The sequence below is a fragment of the Heloderma suspectum genome, chromosome 3, assembly GCF_057233095.1.
Source record: "Heloderma suspectum isolate Gila_16-S chromosome 3, 16-S_ref, whole genome shotgun sequence".
Taxonomy (NCBI): Eukaryota; Metazoa; Chordata; class Lepidosauria; order Squamata; family Helodermatidae; genus Heloderma; species Heloderma suspectum.
In genome coordinates, this window is record NC_139460.1 from 93,154,915 (window position 1) to 93,177,159 (window position 22,245).

General features: G+C 43.8%; 1 protein-coding gene across 4 annotated transcripts in view; it reads left to right on the top strand.

The window, feature by feature from the left end:
- AGPAT3 (1-acylglycerol-3-phosphate O-acyltransferase 3) overlaps window positions 1-22,245 on the top strand; it is a 150,713-nt gene that overhangs the window by 105,415 nt on the left and 23,053 nt on the right. For all 4 annotated transcript variants that reach the window (XM_084843864.1, XM_084843862.1, XM_084843863.1 and 1 more), the window contains one exon: window positions 14,279-14,505. In XM_084843864.1, coding sequence (XP_084699990.1) covers window positions 14,328-14,505 — 178 coding nt within the window. In that variant the 5' untranslated portion in view covers window positions 14,279-14,327. The remainder of the gene's footprint in view (window positions 1-14,278; window positions 14,506-22,245) is intronic.

Sequence of the window (22,245 nt, forward strand, 5' to 3'; positions counted from 1 at the left end):
GTTAACGACAACAACAACAGGATAGCCAGTAACAATTTTTCATTGTAGTGGAAGACATTTGGCAATAACTGGCAATTATCTTTGTACCTTTGTTACCTGGGCAGAATTGAAACTGGAAGATGAAGCTTAACAGGCAAAAGTAGACCTTGCTTTAAGAAAAGTAGCTCTGGAGCAATAACATTACTTTTAACCATTTTTGCAAGCATGATTGCATACATCATGCCAAGTCATTTGAGTGACCTGGTTGTTCTAACTATCTACTCAGATACTGGGTGTGAGATCCACAAGTTATAAAGCAGCCACTTCTACTCATCTTTAATGGGGCATTTGCAGGGCTTCCATTATATTTCATAGAAACGGAAGTGTGCTGACCTTCCACTCCACACTGCCACATGTAGGAAACTGCGGAGGGGACATCTGTTAGGCCACAGGTTGGCCAGTTGTAGTTCAGCTCTAAGCCCCTAGTCAGGGCCCTCCTTTTACGGCATGGCTGCCAATGATTATTAATCGTGGGCAGTGGCCCTTTTCAGTCTCTACAATGCTAGGTCAAGATTCTTCAAGTTGAAGAGTTGACAGTTCCTTGAGGACTCCCTTGCATTATGTACATGTAAAATTAACAGATCATTCTACTTCCAAAAAGGCCTGTATATCCCCAAAAGGAACCCCAATAAATGTTGGGTATTCCCACCTCTCAGTAGCTCATACCCAAGCAGTTGTAGAAGGGCCAGGCATTGAATTACAATAATAAAAAAGTAAAATTGTGTTTATTTAAAGAAATCAAAAGTTTATACGGCATTTTAAAATTACAAAGGAAGATAACAATGGAAGATTCTTATACACCTAACCAGTGTTTTGTCCAGCCAAGCGAGTCCTCAGTCCTTGCAGAAAATCATCTTTCACTTTAACCCATCTCTAGAGATGGCTGTAAGCATATGACGTCTCAGACAAGAGAGCCAGTGTAGTTCGCTTCCCTTGCCTGGTGCCCTCCAGATGTTTTGTACTACAACTCCCAGCTTTCCTCACGATTGGCCATGCTGGGTGGGGCTGATGGGAGCTGAATTCCAAAAGATCTGGCAGGCCCCAGGTTTGAGAAGGCTGGGTTTAGAATGTTGAACTAGGACTGGGGAGATTCAAGTTCAAATCCTCACTGAGCCAGGAAGCTCACTGGGTTATTTATTTGTTTATTTATTTGTTTCGTTTCTATACCGCCCAATAGCCGAAGCTCTCTGGCTACCTTAGGCCAGTGTGACATGGGGATGTCCATCACTGGGAAATCCGTTCCATTCAAGCTCGATGGATTTCTGCAGCATGTCCATTCCAGCAAGCGAGGGCGGACTGAATTTTTGGGGGAGAAATCAGTTTCCGGGAAGTATTTGTGCATTCCCCCCTCCAGGTTCTGCCACTTGCACAAATTGCAATTTGCATAAATGGTCTTTTCCCCTCTGGGTTCCATCATTTGCACAAATTGTGATTTGTGCAAATCGTGATTTGAGCAATTGGGGGGGTGACAGGTCAGGAAAGGGAGATCAGGTTGCCCACTTAGTGAGCCGATCTGCAGCCTTTGAAGTGTTGAACAGATATTTGTGGTCCCCTGCTTCCAGTCCACACTTTCCTAAGTCTCAAGCAAGACCTTTTAACACAGATCTAGTCTCCACTCCCTTTTGAGAACCATGAAATGGGAGCTGCACTACAATTTGTGCAAATGACGGAACCTGGAGGAAAAAATGCACAAATTGCTGCCATTTAAAAAAACACAAAAAACAGTGAAATCCACATTTTGGCTCAACAATTTACTGAACAAGTCAGCACCAGCAAGGGAAAATGGAGCAAAATCTGCAGGGCTGAGCTGGAAAAAATTTGTTGACCTTCACACCTCCAGATGGAATCCTTCGACAGACACCCCTACCTCTGGTATAGTTCCATAGTGCCCCGAGAGCGTCTGATCAGTTGGCACCCTACTGGGCAACCTGAATAATTTTATCTAGCCTTATCTCACTTCTTTGTCTTCCAAAATGCGAACAAAACTGTAATGCCTTTTGCTGAATGGGCTGATTAGTTCAACCACTTTGGGCTGTTGAGAGATCAGTTACAGTCATTAGGAAGATGAGTTCAGCCACTAGGTGATTTTCTGATTTGCTGTCTAGACCACTGACATCAGAAATGGAGGCCAATGCATTATTGGACAGACTAACCATTGGTCTCTGCAAAGGAGCTGACTGAGCAGAGATCCCCATAAAAAGGGTCGCCTCGGTCCTTCTAGAGCTTTCTTATAGACAATCTAACTGGAAGCCAGATACTCGCTCTGTCTGTCTCTGTCTGTCTCTGTCTCGGACCATCGTCTCTGCAATAAACTTGGCATATGCTCTAGGACCCAAAACTGTACTCAAGCAGATAAAGTGTCTAGATTAGTTAGACTGATTTTTTTTTTTTAATTTGGGATACTATGTATATGTGTGTGATTGTTGCCTTCCCTGGTTTCCCTCCCTCATTTCTCCCCCCCCATCCCATAAACTCCTTTTTATATTGGACATTTGGCTTTGCTGTTTTAAAAGGGAGCTCTTCCCCATGTGAAAGACCGCATGGTTACAAAGCTTGTGTGTTAAGCTTTTTGGAAAGGTTTTGGAAAGTTCTCTGTTTCTAGTCTTTGGGAAGGAAGTCCCAAGCACCTTTCTTTTTTCCTTTTTTCCTAGGTTTGAGCTGAAGGGAAGGGTCCTTGGGAGTAGTGCACAGAAACTCCCCAAGCAGCTGGACAGACTAGGGTGTGTCAGGTTCATCCTGGCTGGTGGCTGCCTATCAAATATTCCTTTCCTGGGGAACCTAGGGCATCTCTACACCAGCATAAAATTTTGCATTTAAAATGGGGCTTTCTGCTTCTGTTTGAAATGCAAGATCACAATGACTCCTCCCCACTGCTTCCTTTTCCCCTCTCCTTTCCCCCTCCTTCTCCCTGTATCTGAGTCTTCCGTTATCTTTCATTGATCTTGCTCCTCTTCTTGCCGCTTTTCCTCTTTTCACAGAGGGAACTCAAGCGGAACACAACTGGGTAATTTGATAGCTCATTATCTGCAATCTATTTAAAAATGGAACAAAAGGCATTTAGTGCAGGAGACACCCTGGAGGTTCACCGTGTCATCTAAAGAGCCCGCAAACTTCTACAATAGAGCCATCTCAATAGCAGGATAAAAGCTCCATGTGAAGGAGCCCCTACATAAAGAAGGGGTCCACCAGGAGGAAAAGTTATCCCCATTCCTGGTCTCGTAACAGCCAGTGAGACTAACCTACCTCACAGGGTTTTATTTATTTTTTATTTATTTGATTTATTAGCTGCCCATCTGGCTGGCTACTTGGCTACTCTAGGCGGCATACAATACTAATAGACAGGTGAAAAACCATGTACACCGCCTTGAGCTCCTTGGAGGAAAGACAGGATATATATGTAGTAAATAAATAAAATGAAGAAGATGGAAAAAATAAAGCCATAATTTCCTGGGATTAAGCATTGTGAAGGACTGGGCCATTTGCACATCCCTCAGCTTGATCTTCAAGGATGTCAGACATACTTTTGACCATTCACACTCACCAATATCACCTTATCTAACAAGATGAAGTGGGAGAAAGTTTTGGGAGGGGCTAGGAGACAAGACTTCAGTTCACAAAAGGAATTACATGCACACATGCTTGTCCAAGCAAACAGGCTGTTCTCAAATAAAGAGGCTTAAAATATGGAGTTTGTCAAGTTAATTGACTATTATTACGTAAAACAGAAGTATACCATTAAAGTTTAGAGGCCATTTACAAAAAGCCTTAAAAATGTCCATAATGGTGATTGCTGTAAGTAACATAATCAGGTCTTTTGAGGTTGGGGGGATTTGGGGCAGGATCCAAAGCTGCCCATCTGCTAGCTGAGCTGACCACCGATTCCGGTCTGCGTGTGGCCAGCTGTAACCACTTCCGGTTGGCAAGCAGCCCCTACCGCTTGCAGAACGGCAGTTTAGTAGTTTCAGAAGCGACCCCTAAAACACATGGAAACGTTTGTTTCTGGAAGGGGGCAGGTCAGTCCAACCTGCTGCCTTCCAGAAATGAGTGTTTCACTCATTTCAGGGGCTCACCTCTGGAACCATTAAATCTCCGTCCCACAAGCAGTAGAGGCCACGCGCGGATCGGAATCAGCGGCCAGCTCCGATAGCAGATGGGCAGTGTTGGATCCTGCCCCTTGTCTTTACTGTGGTGGTTCAACAATAATGTGGGTTCTAAGTGATGGAATATCCTGTACTTTTTATAGGTGATCCAATATTTGTGACCAGTACATTTTATATTTGGAGACAAGCCCACCAGTTTGTGGGGGAAAGCTTGCTTCTACCACATTTCCCCTCCTGATACAATGGATCTTCTCCAGCAGAGGAGATCGTTACCTTGTCATGGTGCTGGAGCTTGAGCACCACAATGACGTCATGAGCTAAACCGTGAAGGGACACCCAAGATGGGAAGGACATGGCAGAGAGGTCAGACTAAATACGATCCCTGGGGAAGGAAACGGCAACCCACCCCAGTATTCTTGCCATGAAAACTAAATGGATCAGTACAACCAGAAATATGTCGGTATACCATCGGAAGATGGGACTCCCAGGTCGGAAGATGGTCAAAATGCTTCTGGGGAGGAACAAAGGATAAGTTCAACTAGCCCCAGATGTGATGACACAGCTAGCTCCAAGCCGAAAGGATGGCTAGCAGCCGATAGTGCTGGTGGTGAACGACGAATCCGATGTTCTAAAGATCAACACACCATAGGAACCTGGAATGTAAGATCTATGAGCCAGGGCAAATTGGATGTGGTTATTGGGGAGATGTCAAGATTAAATATAGACATTTTGGGTGTCGGTGAACTGAAATGGACTGGAATGGGCCACTTCACATCAAATGACCACCAGATCTACTACTGTGGACAAGAGGACCACAGAAGAAATGGAGTAGCCTTCAGAATTAATAATAAAGTGGCTAAAGCAGTGCTTGGATACAATCCAAAAAATGACAGAATGATCTCAATTCGAATTCAGGGTAAGCCATTTAACATCACAGTGATCCGAATATACGCCCCAACCACAGATGCTGAAGAAGCAGAAGTAGATCAGTTCTATGAGGATCTGCAGCACCTACTGGATAGTACGCCAAACAAAGATGTTATTTTCATTACAGGAGACTGGAATGCTAAGGTGGGTAGTCAAACAACACCTGGAATTACAGGCAAGCATGGTCTGGGAGAACAAAATGAAGCGGGACATAGGCTGATAGAATTTTCCCAAGACAACTCACTGTGTATAACAAACACTCTCTTCCAACAACCTAAGAGACGACTTTATATATGGACTTCACCAGACGGTTGACACCGAAATCGACATAGATTGACTACATCCTTTGTAGCCAAAGGTGGCGGACATCTATGCAGTTGGTAAAAACAAGACCTGGAGCTGACTGTAGTTCAGATCACAAACCTCTTATTGCACAATTTAGAATCAGACTAAAGAGAATAGGGAAGACCCACAGATCAGTTAGATATGAGCTCACTAATATTCCTCATGAATATGCAGTGGAAGTGAAGAATAGATTTGAGGGACTAGATTTAGTAGATAGGGTCCCAGAAGAACTACGGACAGAAGTTCGCAACGTTCTTCAGGAGGAGGCAACAAAAAACATCCCAAAGAAAAAGAAAACTAAGAAGGCAAGATGGCTGTCTGCTGAGACACTGGAAGCAGCCCAAGAAAGAAGGAAAGCAAAAGGCAACAGTGATAGGGGGAGATATGCCCAATTAAATGCCAAATTCCAGAGGTTAGCCAGAAGAGATAAGGAATTATTTTTAAACAAGCAATGTGCGGAACAGGAAGAAGATAATAGAATAGGAAGGACAAGAGACATCTTCCAGAAAATTAGAAATGTCGGAGGTAAATTCCAGGCAAAAATGGGTATGATCAAAAACAAAGATGGCAAGGATCTAACAGAAGCAGAAGAGATCAAGAAAAGATGGCAAGAATATACAGAAGATCTGTATAGGAAGGATAATAATATTGGGGATAGATTTGACGGTGTGGTCAGTGAGCTAGAGCCAGACATCCTGAAGAGTGAGGTTGAATGGGCCTTAAGAAGCGTTGCTAATAACAAGGCAGCAGGAGACTATGGTATCCCAGCTGAACTGTTTAAAATCTTGCAAGATGATGCTGTCAAGGTGATGCATGCCATATGCCAGCAAATTTGGAAAACAGAAGAATGGCCAACAGATTGGAAAAAATCAACTTATATCCCCATACCAAAAAAGGGAAGCACCAAAGAATGTCCAAACTATCGAACAAGTGGCACTTATTTCACATGCCAGTAAAGTAATGCTCAAGATCTTGCAAGGTAGACTCCAGCAATTAATGAAACGAGAATTGCCAGATGTACAAGCTGGGTTTAGAAAAGGCAGAGGAACTAGAGACCAAATTGCCAATATCCGCTGGATAATGGAGAAAGCCAGGGAGTTTCAGAAAAACATCTATTTCTGCTTTATTGACTATTCTAAAGCCTTTGACTGTGTGGGTCATAACAAACTGTGGCAAGTTCTTGGTGGTATGGGGATACCAAGTCATCTTGTCTGCATCCTGAGGAATCAGTATAATGACCAAGGAGCAACGGTAAGAACAGACCACGGTACAACGGACTGGTTTAAGATTGGGAAAGGAGTACGGCAGAGTTGTATACTCTCACCCTACCTATTCAACCTGTACGCAGAACACATCATGTGACGTGCTGAGCTTGATGAAGCCAAGGCTGGAGTTAAAATCGCTGGAAGAAACAGTAACAATCTCAGATATGCAGATGATACCACTTTGATGGCTGAAAGCGAGGAGGAGCTGAGGAACCTCATGATGAAGGTGAAAGAAGAAAGTGCAAAAGCCAGGTTGCAGTTAAACCTCAAAAAAACCAAGATTATGGCAACCAGCTTGATTGATAACTGGCAAATAGAGGGAGAAAACGTGGAGGCAGTGACAGACTTTGTCTTTCTAGGCGCAAAGATTACTGCAGATGCTGACTGCAGCCAGGAAATCAGAAGATGTTTACTTGGGAGGAGAGCAATGACAAATCTTGATAAAATAGTGAAGAGCAGAGACATCACACTGACAACACAGGTCCGCATAGTTAAAGCAATGGTATTCCCCGTAGTAACCTATGGCTGCGAGAGCTGGACCATAAGGAAGGCTGAGCGAAGGAAGATAGATGCATTTGAACTGTGGTGCTGGAGGAAAATTCTGAGAGTGCCTTGGACTGCAAGAAGATGAAACCAGTCCATACTCCAGGAAATAAAGCCAGACTGCTCACTTGAGGGAATGATATTAAAGGCAAAACTGAAGTACTTTGGCCGCATCATGAGAAGATACCCTCGAGAAGATGCTGATGCTAGGGAAAGTGGAAGGCAAAAGAAAGAGGGGCCGACCAAGGGCAAGATGGATGGATGATATTCTGGAGGTGACGGACTCGACCTTGGGGTTGCTGGGGGTGGCGACGGCCAACAGGAAGCTCTGGCGTGGGCTGATCCATGAAATCACAAAGACTCGGAAGCGACTGACCGAATAAACAACAACACAATGGACCTTGCACTTAAAGTTTAGTAACATGCTTCTTAATTATATTTAAATAGGATACGTGTTTACATTATGAGTTATTCAGGGAAGAAGGTGCTTTGGCCTTATATGTTTTTATTCCTATCACTTGAAGGGCAGTAGGTGGTTTTTTGTTCTGATTTTTTGAACCTATGTGATCTCGCAAGACTCTCCACTGTGCTCCTTTTCTTTAACAACCCTGTCCTTCCATAATGGTTTAGTGTGTGTGTGCGTGGAGAGAGAGAAAGAGACATCTGCCAATTTCTAGCCATTATTTTTCTCTCTCTCTACCAGATGTTATCAGGTATACCTTTTATATGGTTGTTCCTATAGTTGTTTTCTATTTGTTAACTAAATAATCTAGAAGTTGATGTACTTTGTATATGCATATTCTCCAAGCTGATATAGTTGGAAAATTTGTCAAATGGCCATTAGCTTGGCCTATAGCGCAGGTTAATAGTTTTATTGACTCCTGTGGTGCTTAGGTGGGTCTGTTCTTATTCTGCTTTGTAATATGTGCTAAATACTCCTAAAATTTTAAAAACAATGACAAGATGAATTTGAGAGAGAGAGTTTTTAGGAGGTGCAACTTTTTCCCATTAGGCTTATAGGAAGGGTGGGTGTTGTTGTTTTTTGGAGGAATGGCAACCATTGCTAGCCTCTTGACAGCTTTGTATTTGAAGCAAAAACCACTCATCAAATCTTAACTGGCAATGCAAGTATAGCCATGTTACCTCATTTCTGTTTGCTGTCTCTTGGGCCCACATCACTTCCTATGCATCTGTTTCTGATTGGCTGTTCATTCCAGTGTTTTCACATGGACACAGCTTGGCTTCCATCATGCTCTTAGGCTTTTGGTTTCCATGCCTGTGTTAGATATCTTGTAATGATGTGTTTTCTCTGTAGTTATCACACCTGCATGTATTTGTAGTTGCTCGCCATAGAAACTACTGGAGCTGAATTCTGTACAGTTGTCTGAAGTACGATCTGGAGGAAGAAAAACACTTGCAGAAAATCACTTTTTGAAACCAGGGATAAGTATGAGAATAAAAGTTGCAATCATGTCTGATTTGCTGGATTCCCATTGGAACATACTTCTGAGGCAGGGACCGTTGCCCTCCTGAATTGGATAGAATGTTTATCACAAGTTGTGGCTTTCTTGTATTATCTTTTATAGCTGTTAGAGGTCAAATTTACATCCTGGATGCTTCAAATAAGCACCAACCTGTAGTAGATAATCTTCTCTCTATATAAAAGTCAAAAATTGTGTGTGGGTTTGTGGGTTTGTGGCTGGCTGCAGGGCCGTCTGTAACGCAGGGAATAAGGGGGAGCTGCCCTGGGTGTAATCACACTGTAGGGGCCCACTGAGCCTGCCATGTGGGCCCTACAGTTGCTGCCCCTTTTACTTCATATTCTCACTTGCCAGAGTGCATTGCAGGAGTCACTGGGTTACATTATTACTTTGTTTATACTTTCCCTTACTAACAAGTACACCCTCTCAATCATGGTACAGGCCAGGTTTCTGATTTCAGCTACCAGTCATCCTATTGGCCATCTTTCATTCTATTGGTCTCTCTCCCATTCACTCTGACTTTCTTCACCTTGGATTGGCTGGCTGCCATTTATTCCCTTCCTTTTACTCATGGTTTCTTTTCTTTTCTTTTCTTTTCTTTTCTTTTCTTTTCTTTTCTGAGAGCATTTAGTTTCTCTCCCCTGTTCCTGCAATATCCAGCAAGGAAGCCTCTGTTGAACATTTTAATAGCAGTATGAGATTCAGTGTGGATTATACTGTAGTAGTGCTTACAGATTCAGTTGTACTGTAGTAGTGCTTACAGATTCTTGCATTTTTAGTAGTGTTTTTTTTATTCAATCTGCTCATTATAATTGTTGTGCTTTTTTAATCAAGTCTGGTGGATTCAACTTTTCACCTTTCTTATGGGGCCTTTCCGAGAAGAGTAAACCTACCTTAATGTGTTTCTAACAAATAGTGCCTATGACAAAGTTACATCCCGAGCAACACCAGGTATATCAGCTAGTTCGTGTATATATGCCCATGGTTTTCTTTGGAAGTCACAATGACAACTTCCGAGCCTCCTCCAAGAGTACTGACCCTTCCCTCCTACTTGGTCCCTCTTGCTTTTCTGTGTTGCTGAGATGTGGGAACGTTGGCAGAAACTTCCCTCTTTGCCTAGCTTCCTGATACGGAGCAGGCACTTGAGCCTCCAGTGGCTGTTACTGTACCACTTTGAGTGGGCATTGCCCCTTTGTGGAGGGGGATGGGACGGAACTCAGCTTTTCCTTATTGACTGCCTGTGCTTCCTCTTTTCAGAACAAAACATCACAACAGTTTTGATCATGTGGAGCTGATCTGTCTCCTGCGTCTCCAAGTACATTTTTGGTCTTCAAGAAGAAATCATTTCCTAAGTAACATGCTATTGCTTAGCAGGGAAGATCCAGTAGGGCACCTTTGAGGAAAGTTGCTGTGGAGCAGAGGTGCACAACCTCAGGCCCCAATCTGGCCTTCTGGGGTTCCCCAGGCTTTGCCCCCTTCCCCTGACCCCACCTCCTTTTCCTGACCACCACTTGTTAGGCAGTTTCCTTACTTTTGTGCAGCCCCCCCCCCCAAATACTAAAAGGTTGAATTGCCTCTCCTAAGGCAGTAAGAGCTTTAACTTAAATTTGCCCTGCCCCTTGTACCTTTGGCCCCACCCACCACTGGAATGGAATTTGGCCTTTGGGCTGAAAGAGGTTCTGCACCCCGGCTGTAGAGTATGCACTGAAGATGGGTTTTCCCCTCCAAACAACTTGTTTTCATGGCTTTGAGGACTAGAAACATTTAAAAACAACCACCACCATCCTTGAGTTGTAGAACTTGACCAACATCTTCATGATGCGTGACCCATTCTGCTTCTGTGCTTGCTTGAGCAGTGGCTATAGCAGCATTGATGGGAAATATAGAAATGGCAGTGTAATGGCAACATCAGTGCCCAGAAATTACAGCTTAATACAAGGCTGCAGGAGCTTAACTTATTAGGCTTCCTCCATGATTTGACTTGAGTGTTATTGACTTTAATGAGAATATTTCTTTCTTTGCTAGCAGCCAAGACAGACTCTAGGCTGTGAGCAAATGGCGGTACTGCAGAGATGAATTAGTTTCAGAAATGTCAAATATATTTTTGGGAGTTCTACATTTAAAATCGTGTGAGGAAATAACTAATTATGCAAGATTACTGTTGGGGCTTATTCACAGGGTTGACTATCTCAAACAAATTAGGTGGTTAGTTCTTGCCAATGTAACTTGTCCGTGTGTGCGGAGAACTGCATTTTCCTACTACCTGTTTGCTGCTTGCCTATTGTTTCTGGACTTTAAATAGCACACCCAGAGGGAGCACAAGTGTATCATAGAAACATAGAATAGTAGGGTTGGAAGGGGCCTACAAGGCCATCGAGTCCATGGCCTTGTAGGCCCCTTCATGACCATCAAGGCCTTGTATGTTGAAAGGTGATAATTAAGATACTAAGTGCAACAACGACATGATGATCATCATCTTCATGAGATAATTTCATGCGAGTTGAAACAGACAGCAGAAGCCTGTGCATGTTCACTCTGAAGCGAGATCCTCTGTGTTCAGTGACACCGTAACAGGTGCGTTGAGGATTGCAGCCACAGATTGACATCGTCTTACGAGACGTGGAAAGCAAATGTATGCTTTATGTTGCATTATGAAATAGATCTTCCTTGTTTTCATTTCCATCTGAATAGAAGTAGCTGAAAGAGAAGTGGTATTTCATCTTGCAGCAAACTGGGAAGAAACTATGGCTTGGATTCTAAGAGACATTAACTTAAGGGAGTTTGCAGAAAGAAAGTTTCCCCTTCCTTCTTCCTTCCAGCAGCCCCCTGCTCCCCATCCCACATTGCTCAGGATGGCCCCTCTCCAATCTTCCAGAGAATGTTTATTTCAGGGGATGCAGCTGGCAGGGGGGGGGGAGGACCTTCCTTCCATGAACTTTCTTAAGTTATCTTTTCATCCAAGCCTTGGTCATCCTTGCTGTAGAAACACTAGTCTTTGTATCTTACTCTTTCTCCCACCCCACCCACATGGTCTGGCTCTAAAATGAATCAAAACCCTCTCAGCGTTTTTGTGATGTGAAAAGCAAGAAGATGCATTCTTGTGATCGGAAGGGAGCAACTGATGAGTGGGAGTTGGAATCATTTTGCCTTTTAATAAGGAAACTGTAATTTTGTAGTAGGAACACTTAGCACATAAGTAGCAGCAAGATCAGAGTGACTGAAAAATGTTTCAGAAGCCGGTTATTGGGCTGGGCCAGCTCTCTCGTGAGGACCGGTGAAACCCATGGCTCAGACAGTAGATAGGGAGAGGTGGTAGATTGTGCTCCTTCAAAACTGCCCGATGGGCTGCCTGCCACCACTGCAGCCAGCCATGTTTCCCTGACTGGTTGCAGGGGCAGCAGCTGCTAGGGCTCTCTGGAGCACCTGCTGGACCCAGTCCCTTGCTCTAAGGAAAGACCCTGTAGAGCGAGGCATTGGGCAGCCACTCCAGAAAGCCCCACCAACAGCAGTGAAAGCAATTTGCATGGCTCACTGGAGCGCCTTCCAGGCCCAGTGCCTCACTCCGAGGGGTCCTTCCTCAGAGTGAGGTGTTGTGGATGAGGTGGTTCTGGAGACAGTCTGTGCGGCCACTTTGCCTATAGTGCCTTACTGAGGAAGGGCCCCGCAGAGCGAGGTAGCCTGTGCCGTTGCCGCCCACGTAGCAGCAAAAAGAGCAAGGTAGGGCTAGTCAGCATGACATCCCGCGTTGCCCTTGCTATTGGGATATGCGTCTTAAAGTGTTTGGTAGTGCGTAACCAGAGAGGGCTCTGCTAGTAAGCATGCCTAGGTAGCTGGCTGGGTGGCATACTTTGGGTGGCGTAGTTTGGGTGGCCAAGCAATGATGACCCAAAGATGAGAGGGTTTGGAGAGAGACAGAAAGCGGTAGATGGGTATGTAAAAGGTTTAGGGGCATGTATGCCATAAATTCAATTGCCATCTCTCTCTCTCTCTCTCTCTCTCTCTCTCTCTCTCTCCCTTCTCTTGAATAATGTGAGAACTGGAAAACATTTAAAATAAAGACAGATTTTCAAAAACTAAAAGCTTGGTACCTCACACAACATGTACAGCTCCAGACAGATGAGTTTAAACCATTTCTCCCCCAACCCCATTCAACTAAAACAATGGGAAACTTTGTGAGGTGGGGAACCCTTCTGCCTCACCGGGGGGTGGAGGGGAGGGACAGGACCTTTCTGCCTCAGGTTCTCAACCTGCATCCAATTTTTTCTGACATTTGGGCTGCTTATACCTATCACCCAAGAGATCGTGCATTCCAGATGTCATAAGCATAAGACAAATCATCTTGATTTTTAATAAGGAATAGGGTTTTCATGCTTTAAACAGTATGCCTCATGCTTTAACTACAGAGCTGCTCCTCCGACCCAATAATATATGCAAGCTTTCACGGAAATTCTTGGCACTGAATTTGGCTTACTTTGGTGCAAAATGATGTTTTAAATTCGGATTACGGATAATCCTGCAATAGTGAAACTCTGAAGCATTCCTGATGTTTGAGTTTGAGGGTATTTTGCCCTGGTCAGCAACTGATTTTTCAGAAGGGGCATTTTGAGAGCAGGTGCAGACCAAGGCACCAATGCCTGCCAGCAAAGTGAGTTTCAGGCGGGCAACTGTGGTGCTAGGAAGCACCCTTATTGGCGTGCCTTTGGCCCATGGGGTAGGATTCAGTGATGCCCGATCTCTGGCGGCCAGCACTGCCGGTTCCTGGTGCGCACAGGGCTGGCCCTGTCGCCACCGAAATGCAGAGTCCCTATCCCCAGCAGTGGCGATGCAGCGCTTCCAGGGGCAAGCCCCCGAACGACCAGAAATGCAGGTTTCTGGAAGGGCCAGGTCATGCCTTCCAGAAACTTGTGTCTAGTCTTTGGGGGGCTTGCCCCCAGAAGCGCTGCATTGCACAAAGCGAATCGGTGGTGCTGGCCACCAGCGGCAGGGCATCATTGGATCCTACCCCTGGTCTACCAGTTGTAGACACTTGGTTCCCTTCCCTGTTTTCTTACACTTTGTGTGGAGAGAAGTGAAATGGGCTTTTTTAACGCATGGCAAAGGGTTGGGGGCTCCCCCCGCCTTCCCTGTAGGCCATTTGCCAGTCCTGTGTATTCATAAAGTGAGCCACCCCCTCACAGTTTCAAAGGGATCGCTGTTTACCTGTAAAAGCAAGGCACTCTTACTTTCCCGTTCATGCAGTATTATCATTTTAAATTGTGGCTCCAGAAGCTGGAGCGTTTTGAAAACCAATTTACCTTGTAAGAATCACAAGTACGCAAGAGTTGCATTGTTGTCATGAATAGCAAGAGCTCGTGTTACTATTGCTTGAAAATGTGTCTCTGACATAGTGCTAACCAACTCTTGACCTACAGCCAAGGGAGACCTGAATGGAATTGGCCTGATGAGAAAAATCATTTTATGATTCCCCAGCTGCTATTTGGAGTGGAGGAACTCTCAGCATCTGCCCCTGCCTTCCCCCACCTCCAGATATTTTATATTTTATTTGCTAAGCAGTATTTTTCTTTCCTTCTTTCTATAGGACAGTTATTTTGAGTGAAGGACCTTGCAAGCGCTACTAAGTGGTTATCATGGGCTTAATTGCATTTCTGAAGACCCAGTTTATAGTTCACCTCCTGATTGGGTTTGTCTTTGTCGTGAGTGGGTTCATCATTAACTTCATCCAGCTATGCACGCTAATCCTCTGGCCTATAAGCAAGCAGTTTTATCGACGAGTAAACTGTCGCCTTTCCTATTCGTTGTGGAGCCGTGAGTATGCTTTGATTTCTATGCATTAAACTAGGACTGCAGTTTCTTCAGACTGTAGGTTCTCAAACTGAAGAGGATGCCCTCCTTGAAAGCAGTAGGTGTGATTCTGTGCGCAAATGTTGGGACACATCTATAGTTGCTCCTGATGGAAGGTGAGCAGGTAGTATCTGGGAATCATTCCTGCATGGGGCCTTGGGCATCAGCATCTCTTCTCCTTTCCTAGTCCTTATATCTATAGGTATGGAGTAGCAGGTAGGTTGACAGTCTCCCCAAATAGTCTCTGACTTGGATTCCTGCATTGAGCAGGGGGTTGGACTCGATGGCCTTGTAGGCCCCTTCCAACCCTATTGTTCTATGATTCTATGAAATACAAACTTGGGAAGCAGTGGATGGAGGAAGGATCCACACAATTCCTGCTCTTTCAAGCAGTGCCTAGAGCAGTTATTCTGGCCCAGCCCCTTTTAGACTTACAGAGAAACCACTTGCCTCCACTGCTGGGATAGGTCCTTCATCCTTCCATTCAGCAGGTACTCCAGGTAAGAAGAGCCCTGCTGGATCAGACCAAAGGCCTGTCTAATTCAGCATTCTGTTCCCACAGTGGCCAACAAGATGCCTATGGAAAGCCCACAAGCAAGACATGAGCTCAGTAGCAGCCTTCCAATTATGTTCCCCAGCAACTGGTATACAGAGGCATACCGCCTCCCTTATTGAATATATATCCATCATGACTAGTAGCCATAGCCTTATCCTGTGAATTTGTTTAATCTCCTTAGAAAGCCATCCAAGTTGGAGGCCATCACTACTCACCTTCTTTCTAAACTAAAAAGCCCCAAACGTTGTAACCTTTCCTCATAAGGGAGTTGCTCCAGACCCTTGATTATTTTGGGTGCCCCTTTCTCCATATTTTCCAGCTCCACAGTATCTGTCTTGAAGTGTGATAACCAAAACTGTTCGCAGTATCCCAAGTGTGTCCACCATAGATTTGTATAAAGGCATTATGATATTGGCAGGATTATTTTTGATTCCTTTCCTGTTGATCCCCCAAATAGAGTGTGCCTTTTTCACACACTGGGTCAATGTTTTCATCGAGCTGTCCACCACAACCCCAAGATCTCGTTTTTGGTCATCGCCAGCTCAGACCTCATCAGTGTATATGAAGTTAGGATTTTTTGCTCCAATGAACATTCACTTCACAATGTAAACGTGTTTACATTGAACCACGTTTGCATTTTAATGCCCATTCCCCCAGTTTAGAGAGATCCTTTTGGAGCTATTCACAATCTCTCTTTATTTAACAATCCTAAAGTGAGCATTGGTGATTCTTCCTCTGGCCTTGCTTCTAGTCCCAAGAAGTCTCACCTTGTGTAGTCAGTGAAGAAGAGAAGGAATTGTTTTCCTTCTAAAAGTATTTACTATCCCTGGCCTTGTTCTGCTTTCCCCTGCTTTCCATCCATCATTTCACAGTTTACAGCTTTCCTAACCTTTTTCCACATGTATGTTAACTCATGCCCCTGGTGCCTATTTTCATTGGTTGGTTAGTTGGTTTGCTTGGTTCTTGGTTCTTTGGAGCAGCTTTTGCTTTCAAAATTCTTCTACGGATGCCAGTGTTTGCTCTCTCCCACCCACATTGGCTACTCTGGTATTCACTCCAGCACTTGCAGTCTTCCGGACTTCCCTTGCACAGACTGTTAACTTGGGGCAAGATTTTAAAGAGTCTTCCATATAGTCCCCTAGATTCTTTATACAGAGCCATAAGGAACAGATTCCAGAGGAGTAGCTTTGGCAATCTGTTACAGCAAACGCACACAAAGTAGTCTTGTGAACCTTCAAGACTACTCGATTCTTAAATTTGTTAGTCTTTAAGGTGCAATAGGACTCTCAGTTCTTTATCTGGAAAATCATTAAAGAGAAAACAGACCCAGCAAACAATCTTTTCCAACTTGCCCCATTTTGCTGCTAAATTTCTATATGTTTGACTAGGTTGCTGCAGGAGCAAGTTAATTGCTGAGGCTACTTGCTCTTCAACTTCCCTGCCCTCAGTCCCTATCCCTGACTTCAGGAAAGCGTACAACCTTGGCATATGCTTTATGCAGCCTTTTCGTACAGGGTTGCCTAGAGGCTCTTCTCTCTGGTGCCCCTGTCTTAAAAAATGAAGAATTGGCAGTTTCCAGTAACTTAGCAGAAACTGTTTGTGTGGGTGTGTGGGTGATTTTTCTCTTTGTGCTCATGAGAGGGGGCTGGTAAATTAGTTAAGTTGAAAACATTGTAAGCATTCAGTGGTCTTTGACCACTGAGCATTCTCTTGCTCAGGTTGATTTAAAAATGGCACGATATACTTAATGAAATTAACAATGACCAGTGCTCAAATTCAGGTCCTTTAGGGTGTTACTCTTGTCTATGAGGCATCATAAGCTTTACTTAAGGGTGCGGTATGCCGCCTTTTTTTGTACATCTGCTTCTTTTGCTTACAGTGAGAATTTACTGCTATGGGAAGGATAGCTCTGCTAATTAATAAAATGTGTAAACATCAAATTCTATTTACAGCTCCTTTTCAAGGTGAATTTTTCAGTTTAACAGCTGGCATGGAGCTGGGGGACAGAACTTATAGACAAGGAGGACAATGCAATTCAAGGTCATTACGTGGCCATTTTAGTGAAACACGGGATAGCTGCCACGTGGGTGGTTGAGAGTGTTCCTTGGAGTACGCAAAGTTGCCAGTTTGGGCTTGTTTCAGGACGAACAGAGGAGCAATATCCTAGTGATAGAGCCCAGTTGTGGTATGTATCAAGTCAACAGGTTCAATCCATGGCATCTCCAGTTAAAAGATCTCAGGTACAAGAACTGGAAAAGATATTTTGGAGTTGTTGCCTGTCAAAGTAGATAGTGCTACGCTAGACTGTAAGGGGGCTGGTTATACAGTTAATTTCCCAAACCCACTCAGCTGGTTGACCATGCGGAATATCTAGGGCTTTCCTAGAAATCAGATGCAAGGATTACTGCTGTGTACCTGGAAGTGGAGGGATGGCTATTTTTGAATTGGCTGTCTTGATGCTGGAAGCAGAGGCTTGGCAGAAACAACTTGATATGTTTGTACACAGTTGGAATCTGGGGCCTGCGCTGATCCTGTCTTTGGTCCTAGAGTGACCATGATGGTTGTGGCTTTTTAACCGTTCTTTCACAGCCTCTAAGGCTGCAATCCTATACCTATTTACTTGGGAGTAGGCCCCATTGAACGCCATGGGGCTTACTTCTGAGTGGATCTGTATAGGCTTGCACTGTAAATGGTGTTAAGTCAGTGGAGTTAAGGATGTACGATTTCAGTACACTGTCTTTCAAAAAGCAGAACCTGCACATTTTGCTTACAATTGTATTTTTTAAACTAAATTTCTAGTCCTCATGTTTGTAGCAAAAATGTTGCCATTTGTTCCATATATTGAAATGGATATGTCATTGTGTTTAGAAATCAAGACATTTTTTTAAAAGCAGCTTTTGTCTTGGGCCTGATTCAGACATAGTACTACTCTCAGTATAAGACATCCCTTGAGGACCTGCAGCTGAACATGTGAACTGCCAAGCATTACATTTAGGGTGTTGTGAAGAGATATGTAAGTCTCTGTTGATGATGGTCCCTGATGATCACTTCATATATGGTGCAGTCCGAACTGGGCTCTTCAAACAGAGATCTTCCTTCCAGATTGCACTTCAAGTAAAACTTTATTTTTATCATTATTATTTTTCAAAGGAGCTTCATATAAATGGCACAGGTTTTTTTAAAAAAAACACAATATAATCATTTGATGAAGTAATTTTGGAACCTGAAACCTTTTCCTCGCCAAGGGATGCCAGCCATGTGGAAGCCATTCACAGACTCAGTCCCTTAGGACATTTCAGTCTCTTGCTGAGTAGCTCTTAACTAAAATTATCAATGCTGCAATTCTCTAAAATGCTCCTTCCTGTTGTAAAGCAGCATGGATGTTTCGTCTGACTTCCTGCATAGAGAAAACACTTCACTGCATATTTAATTCATGAGGAGAATCTATATTCCAGCCTTATTCATTCTGTCTAGCTCAAGATGAGTTGTGCTTTTTAATAGCTCAGCATGTTCAGTTTTTACTCCTACTAGCAACAATAATACAATCAAACCTAAATGGATAGGTTATTATTTGTAAGATTTCTGTACATTGCAGCCTAGCAGATTGTGGAGCTGGGCCTCATTACTCTTTTTTGCACATTCAGTTTTAAAGAGAAGCCATGGCATTTTTCACTGAGTGCTAGGTGATGATCTCTGCTCTTCAAGCATTAAAATAGAACTCCCAACAGATGCAGGTGACAAACCTATTGATATCAGTTTTATCAATCCCAACACGTGCCAAGCAAATGGCTCTTTATCAGGTGACTGGTTCTATTGCAATTTCTCAGATAATTTGCTCCAAAAGGAGCCACCCTAACAGTAAGCATCCCACATTCAGTAGTATACTGCCTCTGAATAGGGAAGCTCAGTTAGGCTGTCATGGCCACTAATAGATTTATTGTTGATTACTTTGCCTAATCTTTTTTTTTTTTAGATTCATCAAAAGTGGCCATCACCACATCTTGTAGTAGTGAATTCCAGATGTTAATTGTGCATGATGTGGATGTGTACCACCTTTGTCAGTTTTGCACCTACTGCCAAACTGCTAACCCATTTTGTTGGGAGACCCCCAGGTTTTAATACTATCCACCTTCTCCACATGCATAATTTTATAAGCCTCTGTCATGTCCCCACCTAGTCATCTTTTTTCTTGATGAAAAACCCAAATGCTTTAAGTCTTCATTGTAAGGAAGGTCCTCCAACCCCCTTGATTGTTTTTGGTTGCCCTTTTAGGGCACAGTCTTAATGTGCTGATCGTAAGCCTCCGAACCCAGAGTCATCCTATACAGGGCAGGAGGAGTGGTGGAGGCGATCCTCGCCCTCTCGCCCTGCATTTTTGCTAGACAGGCTTCCCCCCTCCATCTAGCTGGGGTGTCTCAGAGTGGGAGGGAGGGAGGCTGGAATGGCCTCTGGATAGCTCATATCCTCCTCACCAAAACACCCCCTTTTCCCCCCTCACCGAGGGTGTGTTCCTGACCTCAGAGAGGCAGCCAGCATGGTTCTTTCTGCACTGGCGGATAGGGGTGGGGGTTGGAGTTCTGATTCCCAGCTCTGAGGGCACAACACTGTCTCTGACCTCGGATCTGGGAATCTGAACTGCCCTATGACCCCTCAGATGTTGTCTAGGGGCCCTGGGATTGTTCTCTCCATGTACAAAATTACAAATGAGCTTATGTCCTATTGCTCTCTTATTTTTAGCCTTGGCAAAACTCCCCCATCTGTATCTCCTCCTCCTCTGATTTCAAATGCGATTTAAAGAAATCTCAGGAATTGTGCACTCAGGCACAAAGCTGCTGTATATTTCTGTGCACCCCGATTAGTACCCTAGCCCCAAATTCTCAACTGATCTGTTGAGAGTTAGCCTGGATATCCATGCAGCCACCCCCTGAGTGCAACTGTAAAATGCCTTTTGTGTTGTCATTGGTAAAAAGGGGAGAGCTGGGTGTTTTCTTAGCCAGTCCTAACCTCTGCTTGTCTTGCTGTGGTGTCCAGTGGACTCAAGGAACTAGTTCTATAGTCCTGGGCAGTGTATGGAAGTGGACAGAAGAACTCCGTGAAAAGGCATCCAGCATCTCAGCTACATTTTGGCATTTCCATGCCCAAGCTGCATGATTTGGTGGTTTTGCAGGAGGATGCTGAGCTGCTGCCAAACGTTTTTGCCTTCTCAAGTCCTTCACCACATCTTGCCCCTGATAGTTGTAACTAAAACCCAAATCATATACCTATTTGCCCCATACATACATATATAAAATAAAATAAAATAAAATAAATAAAAAAGTTTATTGGTAGGGAGCATCTGGTTTAAACAAAACAGTTGTGCAACTAAAATTGCTTTTAGAAACTGTTGTCTCTAAACCTTTGATTTAAGATTTTTTGTGGCTTTGGAAGCCTCTAGTACTGAGAACTAAAAGCCTTGCTAAGGCTAAGAGCGAAATCATTCCATTTTAGGCTTGGTGATCAGCATAGACATAGAATCATAGGGCTGGAAGGGGCCTACAAGACCATCGAGTCCAACCCCCTGCTCAATGCAGGAAGCCTGATTCCCAGGCAGTCTCCCATCCACGTGCTAACCAAGGCCGACCCTGCTTAGCTTCTGAGATCAGACAAGGTCAGGCACATCCAACCTGGGAGTAAGTCCCAGACTAACACAAAGCTAAAGCTGTTAAAATATAAACATGTAAAAGCATTTAAAGTTGGGATACTTAAAGTTTGACTCCATCAGAAGTGTACTATAATTGCTGCCTACCTCCTATTCACTCATACACACACACACACACACACACCCTTGCTGGGCAATTCTTGTAGAGTATATTATTGTCTATAAATTATGCATTTCTTTGACTTTGCATTTCTCCTACTTCTAATCCACAAAATTAAGAGTATAATTTAGCACTGGAAAAATATAACTGGAGCCACCATCAGATTTTAATTTTTTTGTTTAGGAGCCAGATTTGCCCAGAGCTTTTAAACAGTACAAATAAATTCAATTTCTTAGATATCAATATTGGATTTTTAGGAGCCTGGCAAACCAGGATCCTGTTGTTTTTTTCATTTTATTCCAGCCGGGGTAAAGTCAGTACTTCGGACTGTAAACATTTCTCTGGACCTCATTTTCTGTTCATTTCCCCCTCAAGCTATTTTGTATTTGCAGGAACTGTCAGAAAGGATGGACGGTTGCAGGCTAAAGGTCTTTTAGGCTGTCCAGTGCAGCCACAGGGTTTCCTCCTTACGAAACGCAGACACACAGACAGAGATTTCCAGGGGTATGGTAGAGCTTTGGGCAGCTTTATTCAGAGGTCTACACTGCAGAGAAAAAACAGCAAAGGCTCCTGTTATCCACCTTCAGTTGTATGATGGGCTATAATTTAAAATCAGACAGTGACAGAAAGGGATCAACACACTCAACAGTGCTTGTAACCCTGCATGGGAAGGAATGTTGCTTCTGTTTTCCCTCCATGTTTTAGGCCATCTTCTTCTATGAGAGGCACAGATTTAAAGCGATTTCAGGATGCTCTGCTGCAGTAAACACTCATTTGAATGGAGCTTGGGGTTGGTGCTGATTTAAATGCTGCTGATTAAGCAACTGGGGAGGGAATACACAGTGGGATTTGCCAATCCTGGGTTAAGTGGGAACCTTGGAGCCACAATAAGTAAACATTGCTGGATTAGCTGCACTTAGAACCTGCAGGGGAAATTTCTGCTGCAGAATGGAGAGAGGGAGTGGAGAAAGGGAGTTTATAATCCCATGCACAACTCCCAATTGCTCAGCTATGGTTAAACAGCTGGCAGAATTATGTCACTGTCCCAGCAAACATGTTGGAAATTGACTAAGGCACTGCCTGTATTGTAAGAGCTTTTGAAAAATGATACCCTTTATGTTGGTTGGAAATTGAATGGCTGTCTTGTTTGGCACTGAAAACTGTATTGAAAACTTTGGCCAATCTGACTTAAAATTTCTCTGCACCCCTGAAGTCTAGAAAGCTTGCTGTCTTTAAAAGTGCAGCTGGAACTTTAAAAGTATGTTGAAGAAAACTGTGCACGCTAATAAATGGTGGTTTACATACTGCAAATTGCTTGCTTCTGCCCTTGCAAATAATATAATTACACCA